Source organism: Equus przewalskii, chromosome 9, assembly GCF_037783145.1.
Source record: "Equus przewalskii isolate Varuska chromosome 9, EquPr2, whole genome shotgun sequence".
NCBI lineage: Eukaryota > Metazoa > Chordata > Mammalia > Perissodactyla > Equidae > Equus > Equus przewalskii.
Genome location: NC_091839.1, coordinates 22,862,206 through 22,879,802, shown reverse-complemented (window position 1 = coordinate 22,879,802; position 17,597 = coordinate 22,862,206). Strand labels below are relative to the sequence as shown.

Below are 17,597 nucleotides of genomic sequence, written 5' to 3'. Positions count from 1 at the left end.
TGCCCATTGATAAGTCTATATTGATATAATCATGCAAAGAATAGTATACAGAAATCCAAGAGAATGAAATGGAGCTATAAAAATCAGTATATGTGTCGGCAATATAAATGTGAGAACAAAACAGGAAGATTCGAAGTTTATATATTTTTTTAATTTCTAACAACTATGAATGTGGGTACGTAGGTGTGTGTGTATAAACACACACATACAATTTATAAAAATTAAAAGTTTTACAAATAGATATGAATGTTATATAACTCTATTTAGAACATATAAGGGAAAATTTTATCCAAATTTCAGAAGCTGTAAGGGTCCAACAAAGGACAGAATGAAGGCAAAAACACATAGACACATTTGATTGGTTATTGCAATGGTTTTCAAGTTGGTATATATTATCAGGTTTTTTTCTAGAAATGTTATGCAGTTTTTTTTATAACATTCGTAATTGGCTTTTGTAAAGTTGATTTTCTATAGTATTGTGTTAATGGATATTTATATATTCATATATAATTTAAAGTTAGAGAAAAAGAGAGAGCTAGAGAGAGAACAAGTTTGGATACTTGGGTAATAAGATGAATTCCAGATAAAACTACAATATCCAGAATTTACATGTTTTGTTTATTGCAAAAAAAAAATGGAACTCTGTGATTCCAAATAAATGCATAAACCTTCTCCTGAGAAATTCAATTATTTTTAACTGGTGCTGCTTCAATACTAGAAATATCAGTGTGGAAATAAATTTTGATTTGTATGTTACAATTGGTATAATATTAAGAATACCTATTAGATATTTTAGCTATCTAACACACACGAAGAGTTTGAAGCTCACATACAAATGACAAAAATACATCAAAGGCCTTTAATGTAAGTACAGAATTTGATCATCAGCCTAGGAGGGACTGGATCCAAGATTTTATTTCAAGTCTGACCCTAGTAATTTCTCTGAAGTGACGGCTCTAGTCTGAACATTTTCCGGAAGCTCGGTTACGCCCTCAACCTGGCCCCCGCCTCTGCCATATGTAGGGTCAGAAGAGCCTGTGTGCATCATCCTTCCACACTGTGGTCAACTTATAAGCTACATGAGCTGGGCTCTTCTTGCAACATCCTGTGCACTCATCAGCTTTGCTGGGTCGCTGCCTTCTGTTCAGCAGAAGCTGCGCCATGTCGCCCATGATCATCAGCCTGGTGTGTCTTGGTGAGTCCTGGAAGGGAACAAAGGGGCTTGAACACTATGGTGGAAATATTGGCCTGGAAGTCTGTGTCTCTCCACAGTAGAGCACCCTGTGCATGTGGGGAGAGGTGGGCATTTTTGGCTGAGTTTATCTTCTGCCGAGCACGGGCCTCACTGGTGGGGCTCCTAGGCCAGGCAAGGGCAGGAGTGGGAGGCGAGGTCTTGTGTGGAGATGGACCGTCCAATATGAGTCTTTCTTTCCAGAGTTCTTCTTGGTTCAGAGGATCTGGGCACAAGTGGGTGAGTCCTCTCTCCAAATCTTGGGTTACCATCCATCCCAAATATGAAGATTTTCCTGTAACAGAAGGGTAGGAGGCACAGGACATTGGGTGATGGGTTGACTTCTGTAAGCCTTGTGGGTGAATCTCTTGTAAACCAGAAAATAGGGTCCCTGGGAAATCTATCCCCAATTCTTGTCTAGAGACCCTCCCCAGACTCTTCCTCTTAGTTGAGCCAGGCTCTATGGGCTCCTGGAGGAGACTATGGTGCTCAGGGCTGGCGTGTCTGGAGATAAAATGGTGTCGTCTGTAGAGTAAGGGAAGGAAGCAGTGCCAGGAATGACAGACCCTCTGAGGACAAGATGATAACTCAAGTCCTCCAGCATTTCCATGAGGGAAATGCAGGGCTGCAGAGTGGTGCTGCCATCCTTCTATCAGAAGAGGTGGAAGAACTGTATGCCATGACCCCCTGAAATTCCAGAATGTTCTGTTGCAGGATCAATGGTTTAATGTGCTTCATGTGTTAGCTGATGTGACTTCATTTACATAGTTTATTATTGTTCTGTTCAGTGTCTATTTTGTCTTCTTTTACATTTACGCTTTTTCATCATCAACACCTAGTAAGAGTCTTTTATTCAGTCAAAATTCTCAGTCAATACATGTTGTAGGAAGCTGCCATGTCTATGTGGTGCTGGGGAGTCTTCACGTGGCTCTGAGTACCCCCAGGTTTGGAAAGGAGCCTTAGAACTATGGGGAAGGAGGAGGAACTTCTGAGCACATGGAGGGGAGGAGGTCCCCATTTTCTCCTCTAAGGCTGTGCCTCTCTCTCCCCTAGGTGGTCAGGACAAGCCCTCCCTATCTGCTTGGCCAAGTCCTGTGGTTCCTCAAGGACAGCATGTGAATCTTTGGTGTCACTCTCATCTCGGGTTTGACACATTCAGACTGGACAAGCCCACATCCCTGAGCTTCAGGGCATAATATTCCAGAACACCTTCCTCATGGGCCCTGTGACGCCAGCACATGCAGGAACCTACAGATGTGATGGTTCTTACAGGCACTCCCCCTCTGTGTGGTCAGCACCCAGTGACCCCCTGGTGATTGTGGTCACAGGTCAGAGAGCTCTTACCCAGAGTGGCTATTCACTGTCCCAATCTGCCTAGTCCCAGAATTTTCTCAGGGGAGTGTCAGACAGATCCAGTCAGAAGTACAGGAACCCCTCAAAGTATTTTAGAGAAAACAAGATTTAATACAAGGAAGAGGGTACTGTGGTGGGCAGAATAATGACCCCTTGATGATGACTACATCTTAAGACTCCAAATATACCAATATGTTATGTTGCAATCCAAGGCCAATTCACACTTAAGATGGAATTAAGGTTGCTAATAAAGTGACCTTGAGATACGGAGATGATCCTGGATTATCTGGGTGGGCTCAAGGTCATCACAAGTGTCCATATAAGAGAATGAAGAAAGCAGGAGAGTATCAAGTCATGCAGCATGATAAAGACTTCACCAGCCATTGCTGGCTTTGAGGATGGAACGAGGTTATAAGGCATTCGGGTTACCTCTATAAACCAGAAAAGGCACAGAAACTAATTCACCCCTTGATCTTCCATAAGGATCATAATCCAAATAAAATTTGACATCTTTATTTTAGCCCAGTGAGACCCGTGTTGGGTTTCTGTCATCCAGAACTATATGATAATACATTTATGTCCTTTTCAGCCACAATGTTTGTGGCAATTTGTTACAGTATCAATAAGTAACCAATACAGATACCCAGGTGAAGCATAAATTAGGAAGCCCAACAGGGGAAGTGAGGCTACTCAGCAATAGGGAAGGACAGAATGCTGATGCCACCACTAGATTACAGTGACACAGGGAGGTGTCAGTGCTCATGGAACCAGCCTCAGGGGCCACCCTATGAAGCTTGGACCATGGGGAAGGCACAGACATGACAAGAGATGTGCCCCTCTCCCCGAGGCACAGATTGGGTGGACATTGGGAGGTACAGTGGTACCTGCCTTACTGCTTAACTTTTACCTTCTACCAGGAAACTCAATTCATCAAAAAAATGTATGACCAGGATGATAAGAGAGCCTGGAAATGCAAACTGCAGTGGTCACTCTCCTGCCACCATCATGACGGCAGGAAAGGGCTCTGTGGAAAACAGATACAACAGCAAAAGTGCCAAAGACAGTGCAGTGGGAATGGAGTCTGGTGCTGCTAGAGACAGAGAAACAGAGAAAAGGAAAGAGAGAGAAAGAAGGGGGCATTCACATAGAAAGGGCACAGAGAGCAAGGAGAAAGACAAACATGAGGAGAAATTCTCGATCATTCCAAGTCCCATGGAATGGGGTGAGGAAGGATGGCTCCTTCTAAACTCACAACATCTACGTTCTTAGGAGTCTACAGAAAACCTTCCTTCTTGGCCCAGCCGAGTCCCCTGGTGCAATCAGGACAAAATGTGACCCTGCAGTGTTGCTCAGAGATCGTGTTTGACAGCTTCATTCTGCACAGAGAGGGGGTAATGGAGAGCCCCTTACACCTTGTTGGGCAGCTCCATGATGGGGGCTCCCAAGCCACCTTCCTCATGGGTCCTGTGACGACAGCCCATGCGGGGACCTACAGATGCTTTGGTTCTACCAATTACTCCTCCTATGAGTGGTCGACCCCCAGTGACCCACTGAACATCACGATCACAGGTGAGAGTTTCCAGACCTGCCCCTGTCCTCTTTGGGATGCAGATGGGATGTTCCAGGACTTGGAAGCTCCAGGTGGTGATGAAGGAGATGTACATTGGTTTCTTATGAAGAGAGACAGACTTGGTGACAACTACACCAAGAGAGACAGTGAAAGAAGAGAAACAATATAGAGCATTTGTTACGATATAAAGGAAAGATATAGGGGCAGAGACGGGGGAGTCAGAAATGGACATAAAGAGTGAAGGGAGATATACAGACAGATATGCTTATATCAAAGGGAGGGTGCCCTTCCTCTCTGCATTTGTTCAGACACCTGGGACAGTTTAGAAGTTTGGTTTCCATTTTAAATCCGTATTCTCTTCCCTATCAGAAGAACTCAAAGGCACACCACGTACCTGACTCACATTTCAGGGCCAGGCTGACGTGTCTCAGGCTGATTCTCCATGAGTCCTGTGTCCTCTTCCCATGTGGCACCCAAAGATGCTGTGTTTACTCTGACATGACTTCATTCCATGTGGTTGAGCCATATGTGTCCCAGGATACCATGGTCCTGGGTGAAGGAGCCAAACACCAACCCCCTATATGTTGTATGTTTTATGGGTTCCCAAAGTTGTTTCTCAGGCACATGTTCTGAGGTCACCTCGATGTTGCAGGATTATTGATGTCAAAAGCCCACAGAGAGAAGTAGTCAGAGAGAAAGAAGAGTCAATGAAAATCAGAGACATAGAAACACACGTGTACATGTGCGCACGCATGTGCACACACACACACAGAATGGGCCAGAAGGATGGAAGAGAGAGACAAACACTAGGTCAGAGACACATAAAAAGAAAAAAAGAGATGGAGAAAAATAAAAAGGGATAGACAAGTAGAGAGAAAGATGGGAGGAAGAAGATAAAAACCCTAAAAAGCAGAGACCTGAGTGGGGGACACAAAGATAGAGAAAAATGGTGATGGGGGGTGGATGATAGATTCCAAAAGAGAACTAGAGAGACAGAGAAGCAGAGAATGTCATGGAGATGGAGACAGGTAGGCAGGTAGATAGAGAGATAATGGATGGATGGTTGGATGAAAGGAAGGATGGATAGATACATACATACATATATACATAGACAGATAGACAGACGGATAGATAGATGTAGATACCTAGATAGATGCAAAAAGATAGCGTCAAGACATAAACAGAGACTCAGAATGAAAGAAAAAGATACAGATCAAACCAACCAATCCAAGGAGAGGCAGAGAGAGTAAAAAAACACAAAAAGGAAAACAAATAGGAGGGAGGCAAGGTCAGAGACATAGAGAGAGAGAGCAAGAGACAGAGAAAGTAGAAGGATAGAGATAGACATGAGAGCGAGAGGGAGAGAGAAAGACAAAGAGAAGTCATGAGAATAGGGAGAATGAATTCTCAGTTCAGGTCCTTCAGGTGTTAAGGATACGGTGCGTAAGGAAGAGCCTCTCTAATTAAACTGTCTCTTTTTCTCCCAGGTCTATACAAAAAACCTCTCTTAACCCAGTTGAGCCCAGTGGTAAGTTAGGAGAGAATGTGACCTTGTTCTGCAGCTCCGAGAGCTCATTTGATGTGTACCATTTATCCAGGGATGGGGAGGCCCATGAACATTGGTTTGCTGGAGGGCAGAGCCATAATGGTGCATTCCAGGCCATCTTCCTTCTGGGCCCTGCGACCCCAGCCCACAATGGGACCTATAGATGCTATGGCTCTTTCAATGACTCTCCAGGTGTGTGGTCAGACCCAAGTGACCTACTTTACCTTTCTGTCACAGGTGAGGAAGCTCTAAACTTGCCCCATGTCTTGCGACTCAGACTAAATTTTAAAACTATATCTGAGAAGTATCCTTCTGATAATGAGGGGATGCTTAGGAATTCTGGAGAGAAAGAAGCATAGATAAAGTGGAAGGAAAAAAGAGACTGAGAATGCACCTCCAAGATCCTCCTTCATATCTTGCATGAATGCCCACATTGGGAGGGTCTGTGTATCCAGGCAGATGGAGAAAGGGGTCAGGGCAGAGTTAGGAAGAGGAGCAACGAGGCCCAGTTTGGGGAGATCAGAGCTTGCATCAGCCTCTTCCTATTATCCATCTCCCAGAAGCCCCTCCTGGCCTCTCACCCACAGAGTGATTTCTATGTGGTGCAGATGCCTTTAACGCAAGGTAAGAGACCTCCTTTTGAGTACAGGCATCTTTCATCATCAGCTTCTGCTCCCTCTCTGCAACTTTAAGGGAGGGAGTCAAGTCCCCAGGGACATGGGAAGGTGATCCCAGGACTCCCAGGAGCTCAGCGTTAGAAGACAAAGGATCTGCAGTGGGGTAGAGGATGGGCAGCTTCATTTCCTCATCTCTCTCCTGTCCTGTTTTCAACACTGGTGAGTACCCCAATAAGGGCTGTAGATCTCCATCATCACTCACCACTTGGGTTCAACATGGTTACACCATACAAAGAGAATAAAACCTACTAATTACCTTAATAACCAGTTAGGTAGCTTCAAGGCAAATTTTCCATTAGCTCTGAGACTCCAGAATACGCAGAAACCAATAGATACCTTGATTCTTATCATCTGTCTCTACACAGATACTTGGATCCCTGTGATTCCTGGAGCTCAATGGCTTCAAACTCCTTAGGTCATAGAATGGCTATTATAAGCCCTGTCCTATGGGGATTCCTGAGCAGTAGAGGTGGGAATATGAGGGCTATCTTAGTCAGGGTTTTCCAGAGAAACAGAACCAATAGGATGCATATAGACGTATATATAGATGTATTAATGGAGAGAGAGAGATTATAAGGAATTGGCTCATGTGATTATAGTACCTGAGAAGCCCCAAGATCTGCAGTCAGCAAGCTGGAGACCCAAGACCACTGATGTGTAGCTCCAGTCTGAGTCCAAAGACCTGAGAACCAGGAGAGTCTATGGTATAAGTACCAGTTTGAAAACCAGCAGGGTCAAGACCCAAGGAGAGCTGATGTTTCAGTTTGAGGCTGAGGACGAGAAAAGACTGATGGCCTAGCTCAAAGCAGTCAGGCAGAAGGAGTTCCCTCTTCCTCATGGGAGGGTCAGTCTTTTCATTCTATTCATGCCAAATAGATTAGATGAGGCTCACCCACATTGGGGAGGGCAATCTGCTTTACTCAGTCTACTGATTCAAACGGTAGTCTCACCCATAAACACCTTCACAGACACACCCAGGACAATGTTTAACCAAATGTCTGGAATCCCCATGCCCCAGTCAAGTTGACACATACAGATAACCATCACAGATGCGTATTACAATCAGAGGCAAAAATTCAAAATCAGGTAGAGAAACAGTCAGAGATAACATGATGCTCAGAGGAAGATAAAGGAAGACATATGCAGAGAGAATAAAGCAGAGAAAAAAAGACAGTAATAAACAAAAAATATGCAAAAAACACAGAAAGTGGGGACTAGGATCTCTGTTCAGATACCAAAGGACAATACGAAGAATGAGTGACACCATTACTACATGGGCTTCTCTTTCCCAGGATTGAACACAAAACTCTTATTCTCCACCCAGGCGTGCAATATTGCAGCCCAAGGAGAAGATATTTCACTGGAATGTAACCCAGAAGCATGTTTGTCATGCTCATCTGGTGCCAGGATACAGCAACCCTAGCATCTTCCCTGGAGGATCTAAGACATACTCTGGAGATGGACATTTTTCAGATGTTTAGCAATTGATTTTGTTTTGTTCCTTCTTAGCTGCAGGACCTTTGGCAAAGCCATTTTTCTTAAAGACTCATTTTCCTTATTTTTGAAATCAGGCTGTGACTGATGCCAGCAGAGGAGAGAACCACACCAAGTAGGAGTGTGGACGGTGATCTTGGTGCTAAATTTGGGTTCTTCCTCTGCTAGGAGGCAGAGTGGTACAAAAGAAGATCAAAGTCATTGGAGTCACAGTTCCTGCCTCCTTTTAAGGCATGATATCTTGAGAAGTCCCAGTTGCATCCTCCTTAATTTGGTGCCATTACCATCTCCCTCACAGGGGGCTTTATCAGAATCTAATGGGATCATAAAAGTTAAAAGGCCTCAGGAACAAAGCCTGGCACTTATTTGCTGCTAATGAAATAGTAGACTTCATAACCCTTCTCCTTCCCACTCCTAGAATATCTTTCCTCGGTCTGCCTTCCTCCCAACACGCAGACATCCTAGGGTCCCATACAACCCCTAGTAAGTGAAAGAAGGGTTTAATGAATAAGTAACTGATCTTCGCTGGAGGCATGAGGATAATATAAAGTCATCCAAGTACAAATCCAGTCATTTCTCAGAAGTCTCTGTCTAAGTGGTCCAAGAACCCATTTAGAGACAGACAATAAGAATCAAGGTATCTCAATTTAAATAAAAAATAATTCTTCCTATATGTATCCTTACAGAAGAAAAAAATCATCAACATTAAGGAAAAAAGGTAAAATAGCATCAACAGTAAGAGATGCAGACTAGTATGGAAACAATGTCAGTAAAACGTATGTGAGGAAATACTGTTTCATATACTGGCAGTGGTAATAACCGTAATTAACCGTGTATTCTTTCACTTGTTGGCCTAAGAAAACACTCTAAGAGGTGTATAATTTATTTTAAAAAAGGAAAACACTTAGGAAAACTTTTCAAAATAATACAGTCCATATGTAAGGAAATTTCAAGAGAGAGCCACCTGCCCAAGACCACTAGTCATTTTTTTCCCCATTTATCATACTGAGAAATGTCAGAACTGATCAAAATGTCTCTGATGGTATAAATATGGCCCTAAAAGCCAGTCCACATGTGCACCTGATCCTTACCAAGACTGCAGTCACTTCTTTCCATGAGGCTGTGGAGGGACCAGTGTTCATTCAAACACCACAGCAGAAAACAACAGAGCCACTAACCGCCTATTGCAAATAAGTCCAATAAGATGGGCTTTGGAGAATGGAGCCAGCGATCTACAATGTACAGGCCAAATATGAACCCCTACGTATTTTTGAAAAAGAAGTTTTACTGGAATATGGTCATGCTCATTCATGTAGTTATCAATGGTTAGGTATCATGTAGGTATCATGTGGTTATCAATTGATAACTTCCATGCTGCAACGTCACAATTGATTAGTTGTGACAGAGATTGTATGGTGTGCAAAGCCTATGATATTTATTTTCTGACCCTTTACAAAAAAAAAATTTCCTAACTCTTGGTACATAGCTTGGGGTTGAGTCTAGAATCCATCCTGAAGTCTGGGCCTACACTTAGGGCCCCACCTTTATTCATCTGGACTCAGGAGAGAAGAGAATCTAATGAAATTGAAATTAATGGGCCAAAATAGTTTTGAAAGAAAGAGCAAAGAAGCTGTGGGAAAGATTCTAGAACACTTTAAAATTCTTCTTCCACAAGAGGAAATTACGGAAGAACCCCCCGGCCCCCACCAAAGGTTGTGGTGAGTTAACACAATGTGTCCCTGCTCATTAATAGATGTGGCTCAGGCCAGTTTCTGGCAGTCAACCAATTAATGTTCCCTTCCCCCTAGAAAGCCACTTCGTTTTCAAGCAATAACAATAGTATTTTTAATCAGGTCATTCTGCCTCTATAACCCGTGTATTTTCCCATTACTCCTCTACTCATTTTAAATACCCAACTGAGAGCACAAACATTATTTTTCCTCCACCCAACCCCATTCAAATGAGAGCAAAGAAGGAAAGAAGCCATAAACCACAAGAAAGAAAATTGGGTTGTGGGAAATTTTATGCAATCTATATCACTGAATTCACAGGTGACTGAAAGTGTATATATGGAAATGGATGAAAAGAGATACAACTGAAATTTTCACAAAATGAAATAGTTAATGCGGGAACTTATTTGCCTTCCAAAAGATGGGAGAGGCTCAGGACTTCAAAATAGTTGGAGTGTTGGAAGGCAAGCTTACTGGGGGCTAGGGAGTGGGGGAAATTGGGAGATGTTGATCAAAGGGCACAAACTTTCAGTTATGAATAAGTTCTTGGGATCTAATTTACAATATTGTAAGTATAATTAACAGTACTGTATTCTATACTTAAAGGTTGCTAAGACAGTAGATTTTCCGTGTTCTCACTACAAAAAGGAAATGGTAATTGTTTGAGGTGACAGAGGTGTTAACCAGGCTACAGTGGAAATCATTTTGCAATATATAAATGTGTCAAATCAACACATCGTATACCTTAAACTTACACAATGTTCCATGTCAATTATATCTCAATAAAGGTGGGGAAAAAGAGTGATGTATTGCAATGAAAGTGAGATAGTCAATAGAAAGTTTGATTCAAAATATTTGACTTCCCATACTTGAAGAAGCAGTAATACCCATAATAGCCAGGAGTCTATAACCAAATTATCTGTCTGTCTATCTATCTATCTAATTTATATTCTCTATCCATCCCTCATTTGTTGATATAAATATAGATAGATGTAGATATAGGATATTCTTTCTTTAGAAATGATGAATAGCTCCTGAGAAAATTCCTCTACGTGCTGGCACTGGGATAATCCGCAGCATAAGAGTATACTGCCTGCCTGATCAAGTCCAAGAGGATATACTTAGTCCATGAATTCCAGAGAGGACACATGGGTCTATAACAGAGAAGGCCATGTGGCTTTTTAATGATGGTCCAATGAAGAAAAATCTCTGTCTGCATGGCACCCATCTTATATTTTGTCCCAAGTCCTTCCATTTGGATGTGGGACCTTCTCCAAAGAAGGATTTGAGTCCCTTTAGACGTTGGTTGAGGAAAATGCTCACTTCTGATATGAAACATAAACAGAAAGATTGGTCTCCTCTGGGACCCCACCCAAGAGCTACCCAGTACTACGTTCTTTGGATGTAGCCATTTCTTGTGAAGAAATAGGTGTAGAAATTCTCTGAGGAGGGGCTCTGATCTCATACTTCCTCTAGATCTTACTGTCTTATGAGAATCTTCCATCCTGCTAATATGCACCAACAAAAGGCAAACTGGACTGAGGCTATATCAGAATCATGACCCCAGAGACGGCACTCTCTTCTTTCTCAGCAAGTCCTGAAATGCAAGTGGAAAAGAGGGGAATATGGAGGAATCACAAAGTTGTCAGGGTCCCTCTTAACATGAGGACTTGGTGATTTTAGTGGCTGCCAACAAGATTCTGATCTCCTTAATGGAGAGATTGTCTTTACCCAGATATCTGTAGCTGCCTCTGCCCAAGTCCAAGCTATCTTGTGGGGCTCAGTAGTCAGGTTTTCAAGTTGACCTTGAGAGGCTCATTCAACCCATGCCATGCTGTCTGGGGACACATGATGCTTTCAGAGTTCCTACAGATGAGAGCCTTAGAGACTGGAATCTAGAAGACAAAACTAAAAGATGAGCCTTGGAGCTATGTTCACTGTGGAAGAAGAAATGACACCCTGTATGTCATTATGTAGAGTGATTTATAATAGAGACTGGAAACTGGAGGATTGCTTTTTCCAGACTCTCTCTCTTCCAGTGCTCGGTCTGAGCCAGAAGATTCAGGCACAAGAAGATAAGTGTTTCCCTAAGTCTTCCCAGCCTCCCTAAACCCTCATGGCAGCTCTGAGATAGAAGGGCTGAAGGGATAGTCTAAAGCCCAGATGAATTCCAATTATATTTCCCATTCTGATCGTCTCTGCTATGTCCCCCCTTGCAGAATTTGTATTTCACTTTCTATCTCCAGACCCCTCAAATTCCTCATGCTCAGACCTGGATTGAGTCTTTGCCTCTGTTAGGCTGTCTGTCCATCAAAGACGTGTGCACTACTGACTGTTCACAGCTGTGGGGATGAGGAAGTCAGGGGTCGTTTTTGATTGTCCAAATCTTTCTCCTGTGTTGCATCTACTTGCTTTCACAACCTCACTCTCCCCAGTCTCTCCTCTTTGCTTCAGTTAAAGGGACACTGCCTCAGCCCAATGCTACTGTAGGATCTGTGTATTCTGTACCAACTACAGTACAAAGCATTAAGCAGTACTAAATTACTGCCATATATTCTGTCCCTCCAGCTATTGTTTGGTCTCCTAATGGGTGTAACCCCATATCTATCCATCTAGACACTGTAACCTGTGTCTTTAAAATACGAATATCTTTATCTCTCTCTTAAAACTCCCAGTAGTCTATCTTCAGATAAACCTAGCTATTTCCCCAGGTCTCCCAAGCCCTTGTGTCTACTTCTCCAGCACATCTTCCACTCTCCCTCTGACTCCATGCTCTTCACCCACAGTGACCTTAATTTAGTTTCTCCTTCATCCATTCCACTTTATTACCTCAGGGTCTTGCCTCATTGTCCCTTCTATCTGAAATGCTCCAAACCTTCCTATTCACATTGCCTAGGCAATTCCCACTCATCCTCATATACCAGTTGAATTCTTATGTCTGTTATAAGATCTCCAAATTCTCTATTTTTATACTGTAGGCCATATATCATGATCTACAATTATATAACTGTGTACTTTTTAAATTAATATCTGACATTTCCCACACCATCATTCCCTTAAAGGTATTAATCAAGTCTCTTTAGCTCAGGGTTTCTAGATCTCAGCACTATTGACATCTGGGACAATTCTTTGTTTAGAGGGTGGTCCTGTGTACTTTAGGATATTTAGCAGCATCCCTGGCCTCTATGCACTAGATGCAAATAGTACCTCCCACCCCAGTTGTGACAACCAAAAATGTCTCCAGACATTGCCAAATTTTCCCCTAAGAGGCAAAATTGTCCTCTGTTGAGAACCACTGGTTTATGTCTTGATAGTAGATAAACAATATGCCTGAGTTAGTGGAGGCATCATTTCATATATTTTGGAACAACAAATGCATGATGTGAGTGAATGATACTGAATATAAGGAAGTCCTTCAGGGTCTGTCTTGCTTGAAAACAATCTTTGTGGGGATGGCAAACTCCCTTCTTATCCCCCTTCACAGAGCTGCAGTTGAACACATCACTATCAAGGTGAAAATAATGATACACCTTAACAAATGGAACCAGCTGGTTTTGAATGTCCCACTCTCCCATTTGCTGGTTTCTGTGTCATGGTTAAAGCTGAAAGCAGAAGTCTTCAAAACGCAACATTACTTGCTCAAAGCCACTCAACATGAATGGATTGGTGCTAAGAAGCTAACCAGAACCTTCTTGTACCCCCAAAACTTTCTCAAATCCCTTTCTTTCCTAAATCCCACTCCTGGGGCTAGGACCCAAGTCTCCAAGAAACTCTTATTTTCCAACTCTTAGCTTCCTGGCTCTCTCTTATAGAACTAATCATCATATTTATCCAACACTTGTGTTAGTTGTCCCTCACGTTGCATTCTCTAACTTCTTCAGGACAGAGAGTAGTCTCCAACTGCAGAGTAGAAAGCACAGAATCTAAGTGAGATATTTATAGTTTCCAAACCAGTCTGACAACCCTGTAATTTGTGGTCTTGTGTAATTGACACGGTTTCTCCAAACTTCAGCACCCTCACTTTAGAATGAAGAGCAGGAGTGCATGTTGATAAGAATTACATGGGAACAAAACACCAAGCTAACTTCATAGCAGACTAGAGGTTCCCAGGGGCTGCAAGGAGGGTAGAATAGGAGTGACTGCTTGATGCATATGTAGTCTCCTTTGGGGATGATGAAGATGGAGCTGGATAGAGGTGGTGGTTGCACAACATTATAAATATACTAAATGCCACTGAATCAAACACTTTAAAAATGGTTAATTTTATGTTATGTGAATTTCACCTCAATAAAAATAAATAAATATATAAAAAGGAAGGAATTCAGTTCTTCAAAGATCACTTTGGTCCCTGACCCATCTACAATTTACCAAATCCTCAAGTCTTAGCTCCTCCTTCTCCTCTGCCCGCTCCCTACAACCTGCAGACAGGACTTTATTCAAGAGCAGACTGAGACTTCATCTTTCTCTGTCTCTCTTTCTCTCTTTTATATATTATATATATATATATATAAAATGTATATATGTAGTCATACATACATCTGCTATATACATATAAACACAGTTATATATATTTATACACACATCTATGAATATATACCATATATTCATATGTATCTACAAATGTTCATTTGGATGCCCACAGTTTTCACTGGATGTGTTTTCACACATTTATTATCTATTTTTCCACTTTGATTCACACTCCAAACAAGGAATAATAGTGTTTTAGAAATCTGGTGACTAAACATCACCTTTAGAAAATCTATGCTTGCATGTTTGCCTGTATAGGTCTGTCTGTCTACCATTGTAGGTATTCCTATCTGTATGAAGACTGAATTAATGAGAGAATAAATGGAGGAAAAAGTCAAAGTGATGATTAAAATGCAAATCTCAGAGAGTAAGGACCTGGGTGAGGTGGAGTGAGGGGGACACAGCCTCAGATTCTTACTCCTTTGTTTTCCTGACATCCAGGAGCTTCTGACTCCAATCCTCATCCATGGACCCTGGGACCTCAGGTATTGAGTAAGTAGAACTCTCAGCTATACAGAATAAGCCTATGAGGTCTTGTGTCCCAGACTAAACAGGGAACATACAAGGGCTCAATTGTTTTTGTACTGGGAGACCATTTTTCTCTCCAATCCTGAGCTCTTGGAGCACATCTGAACTCTGTTCCACTGTGACTCAGAAGCAGGTTTTGACTTCAAAGAAAACAAAGAGCCTGAAAAAATCCATTGAGAAGATCAAAGGGAACTCTGCTACAGTAGACAAAGGTTTATTGAAGAAACTATGTATGAATTATGTCACGAGAAATGGGAGGATATAAAACCCAGAACGCAGAGGAAAGGCTGGACTCAGATTTCTCCAATTCCTCAGCCACGTGCTTTTTTTCCCCTCAGGAGTAACTGATATCCCCAACCCATCACAAAACAAGTCAGACCCCAAGAGTGTTGATTAGGAGAAATTCCCATAATGGGGCTGATCTCAGATGGTCATGTCCTGTCAAAGGGAGGCAGGTGCCCTGGGGGTATATCCGGAGATCCTTGGTGATTTTGTTCTTCCCTGACCTTTTAATTCTTTGTCCACAATTCCTAGCCTCACGTCACCAAGATTACACAGTGGAGAATATCATCCAGTTGGGCATGGCTGGCTTGATCCTGGTAGTCCTTGGGATTCTGCTATTTCAGGCTCAGCACACCCAGAGAAGAGCCCAAGATTCTGACAGGAGGTAAACAGAAGAAGGATAACTGCACCATTCAGAGTGCTTGAGCCTTGGAAGAAATCTGATGATCCCAGGAGGTTTAAAGAAACTCTGGACCATAAGTTTGGGGATCTGTCTGCTGAGAATGTTGAGGGGTCTAAACCTGATTTAGATGCAGGAAAACGTCTAGAGTGCTCCCTGTACAGGACTCTAAAGCCATTAAATGTGTATTTTTCTCTCCCTATCATTGTTGGCTTTCTTTGACTGGCTCCACCTTTTTTCTCACCCTTATGCCTTGAGGGTACATCCCACGTGGCCTGTGTAGGTCCACATGTAAAACATCATGTTCTCATCATCTACTTTTATGTAATATAATTTTCTTTATTTCTAATAACCACATGGCCAGATGTACATTGTTGCATCTCTATCTCTTCAGTTCACAGGACTTAACATTATTTCAATAACTGAATAAATTAGCAAAAATCAGATTCTAGTCTTGAAAAGATAAATCCAAAATAATACCTACCACCCTCTCTGGACCTCACAATCCTTTCTCTCTTCATTAGATGCCACCTGTGTCATTTTTCCAGAAATGTAATCACTTGGAATCAAGACAGTTCTGTTTGCAGAGACAGCCTAGTGGCGTGCTGCCCCTGAAATAGCACTTTTTAAAAATTCTTGATTCATGGCATTTTCCAGTTTCTGTGTTGTAAATCCTCCCTTCAACGCCAACACCAAGCTGCCTTTGTGACTTCACAGAATGCAGAATTGGGAAGAGATGAACAGAATCAAATGTGTAAGAGCCACCTGCTATACACCTCCTCACCAGCTTCACATAGACCTCTATTTCCTTCTCTTTTAGAGATAATGATAATTTCTACTGTCACGTTATGGCACAGTTTCAATGAAATTATGACACCATAATCTTAGCACATCAACATGAGAGGCAAAAGAAAAAAAAAATACAATGTAGTAAATAACAGGGCTCACTTAGAATTCCACTATATTAGTGATGATAGTAAAAATTATTTCAGCACACTTGAGGAATATATTGGAATTATGACATAGAGCCACAACAATAAAATTTATACTCTAGAGGGAAATGTGTATGTAAGCTCAAGGTTACACTCACAAGAACTTCGATATAAGAGGTTCTTATTTAGAAAATATCCATGAAACACCCATAAATTAGTAAAAGAAAGATGGGTGGTATATGTCCACCATGGAATATCATACAGCACTGAAAATGCACAGATTAAATCTACAAAGAGTGATGTATATTGATCTTCAAGCATGGTGGTGAGTAATTGAAAGATTGTCAGAGGAGGCATGCAGGGCCATTTCATTAGTCTTTTAGGTAGCCATACCTAAGACAAACCCAATAAATAAAACAAGAGAAGAAACCCCATGTAATCCATTTAGTGGTTAAATAAAATGCAATGTCCAAAGGTTAGTTCAAAATGGAAAACACAGGGACTGCTGGAAAGCAGGTGATGTTCTTTGTGAGCTTCATCTGGTGACTCATAAGTCTGGTTGTCATACTGGCAAACAGTGCATTTCTATTGTAACCTAGTTTTATTTTCCCAACAATTTAGTGAACTTGGGACTGAAACGTGAGTGGAATACACAGCCTGAACTGGGCATTGAACTTCCAGCAAAGTGGCTGTTGATGTGTTTGATAGCAAATATGTCACATCTTGGCAATGCGGTTGCCTAAAAACATGGTCATCACCTGCCTGATTAGACTCACAAAGTCCTGCCAAACATGGGTCCCAGCCTGGGGAGGGGGAAAATTGGCCTCAGAGCAGAAAACACCTTGCCCAGTATCTCTTGAGATGCAGATGAAAAATTTAAATTGCTATTAGAATTTCTGATTCCATTTTGTTCAAATAATCTGAATTGTGATGGAATACAACAATATGGACTAGGGGGTATTTCAGAGATGTTGACAACCCTGTCATGTCATGGTTTAGGGATCACACAGGGATTGGTTCCAGATTGAACAATACTCAAGTGGCCTGGTCTCTTCTTGGACCCCAGTGAGGGAGAATCAGCGAAAGGCAGCTGTGTGCAGGGGGTACCAGTTGTTGGGATCAGGCTTGATTTCATTCCATTCCCGGATGGAAACTCACTGGATGCTTGACCTTGAAAAACAGACACAGAATAGCTAAGACTTGGAGTCTTTGACAAATGTTGCTGGATAACTGAATTCAAACAGAAAACATGCAAAAGAATGAAGTTGGACCCTCATCAGACACCCTACACTGAAATGACCTCAAAATAGGTCAGTATAGCAGCTAA

General features: G+C 42.0%; 1 protein-coding gene and 1 long non-coding RNA gene across 2 annotated transcripts; one reads left to right on the top strand and one right to left on the bottom strand.

The window, feature by feature from the left end:
• Positions 1 to 845: 845 nt before the first annotated feature.
• On the bottom strand, positions 846 to 16,112 carry LOC139073565 (uncharacterized). The gene is made up of 2 exons (XR_011522452.1): positions 15,823 to 16,112; positions 846 to 1,526 (listed from the first exon to the last, which is right to left on the bottom strand). It is a non-coding gene; the product is annotated as an uncharacterized lncRNA (long non-coding RNA).
• LOC103566287 (killer cell immunoglobulin-like receptor 3DL3) lies at positions 1,084 to 15,540 on the top strand. Its single transcript, XM_070558481.1, is given in 8 exon segments — positions 1,084 to 1,195; positions 1,436 to 1,471; positions 2,285 to 2,398; positions 2,401 to 2,559; positions 3,854 to 4,153; positions 5,642 to 5,682; positions 6,394 to 14,620; positions 15,191 to 15,540. Coding segments are annotated over 7 exon segments (720 nt in total). The 5' UTR covers positions 1,084 to 1,161; the 3' UTR covers positions 6,430 to 14,620; positions 15,191 to 15,540.
• Positions 16,113 to 17,597: the final 1,485 nt, after the last annotated feature.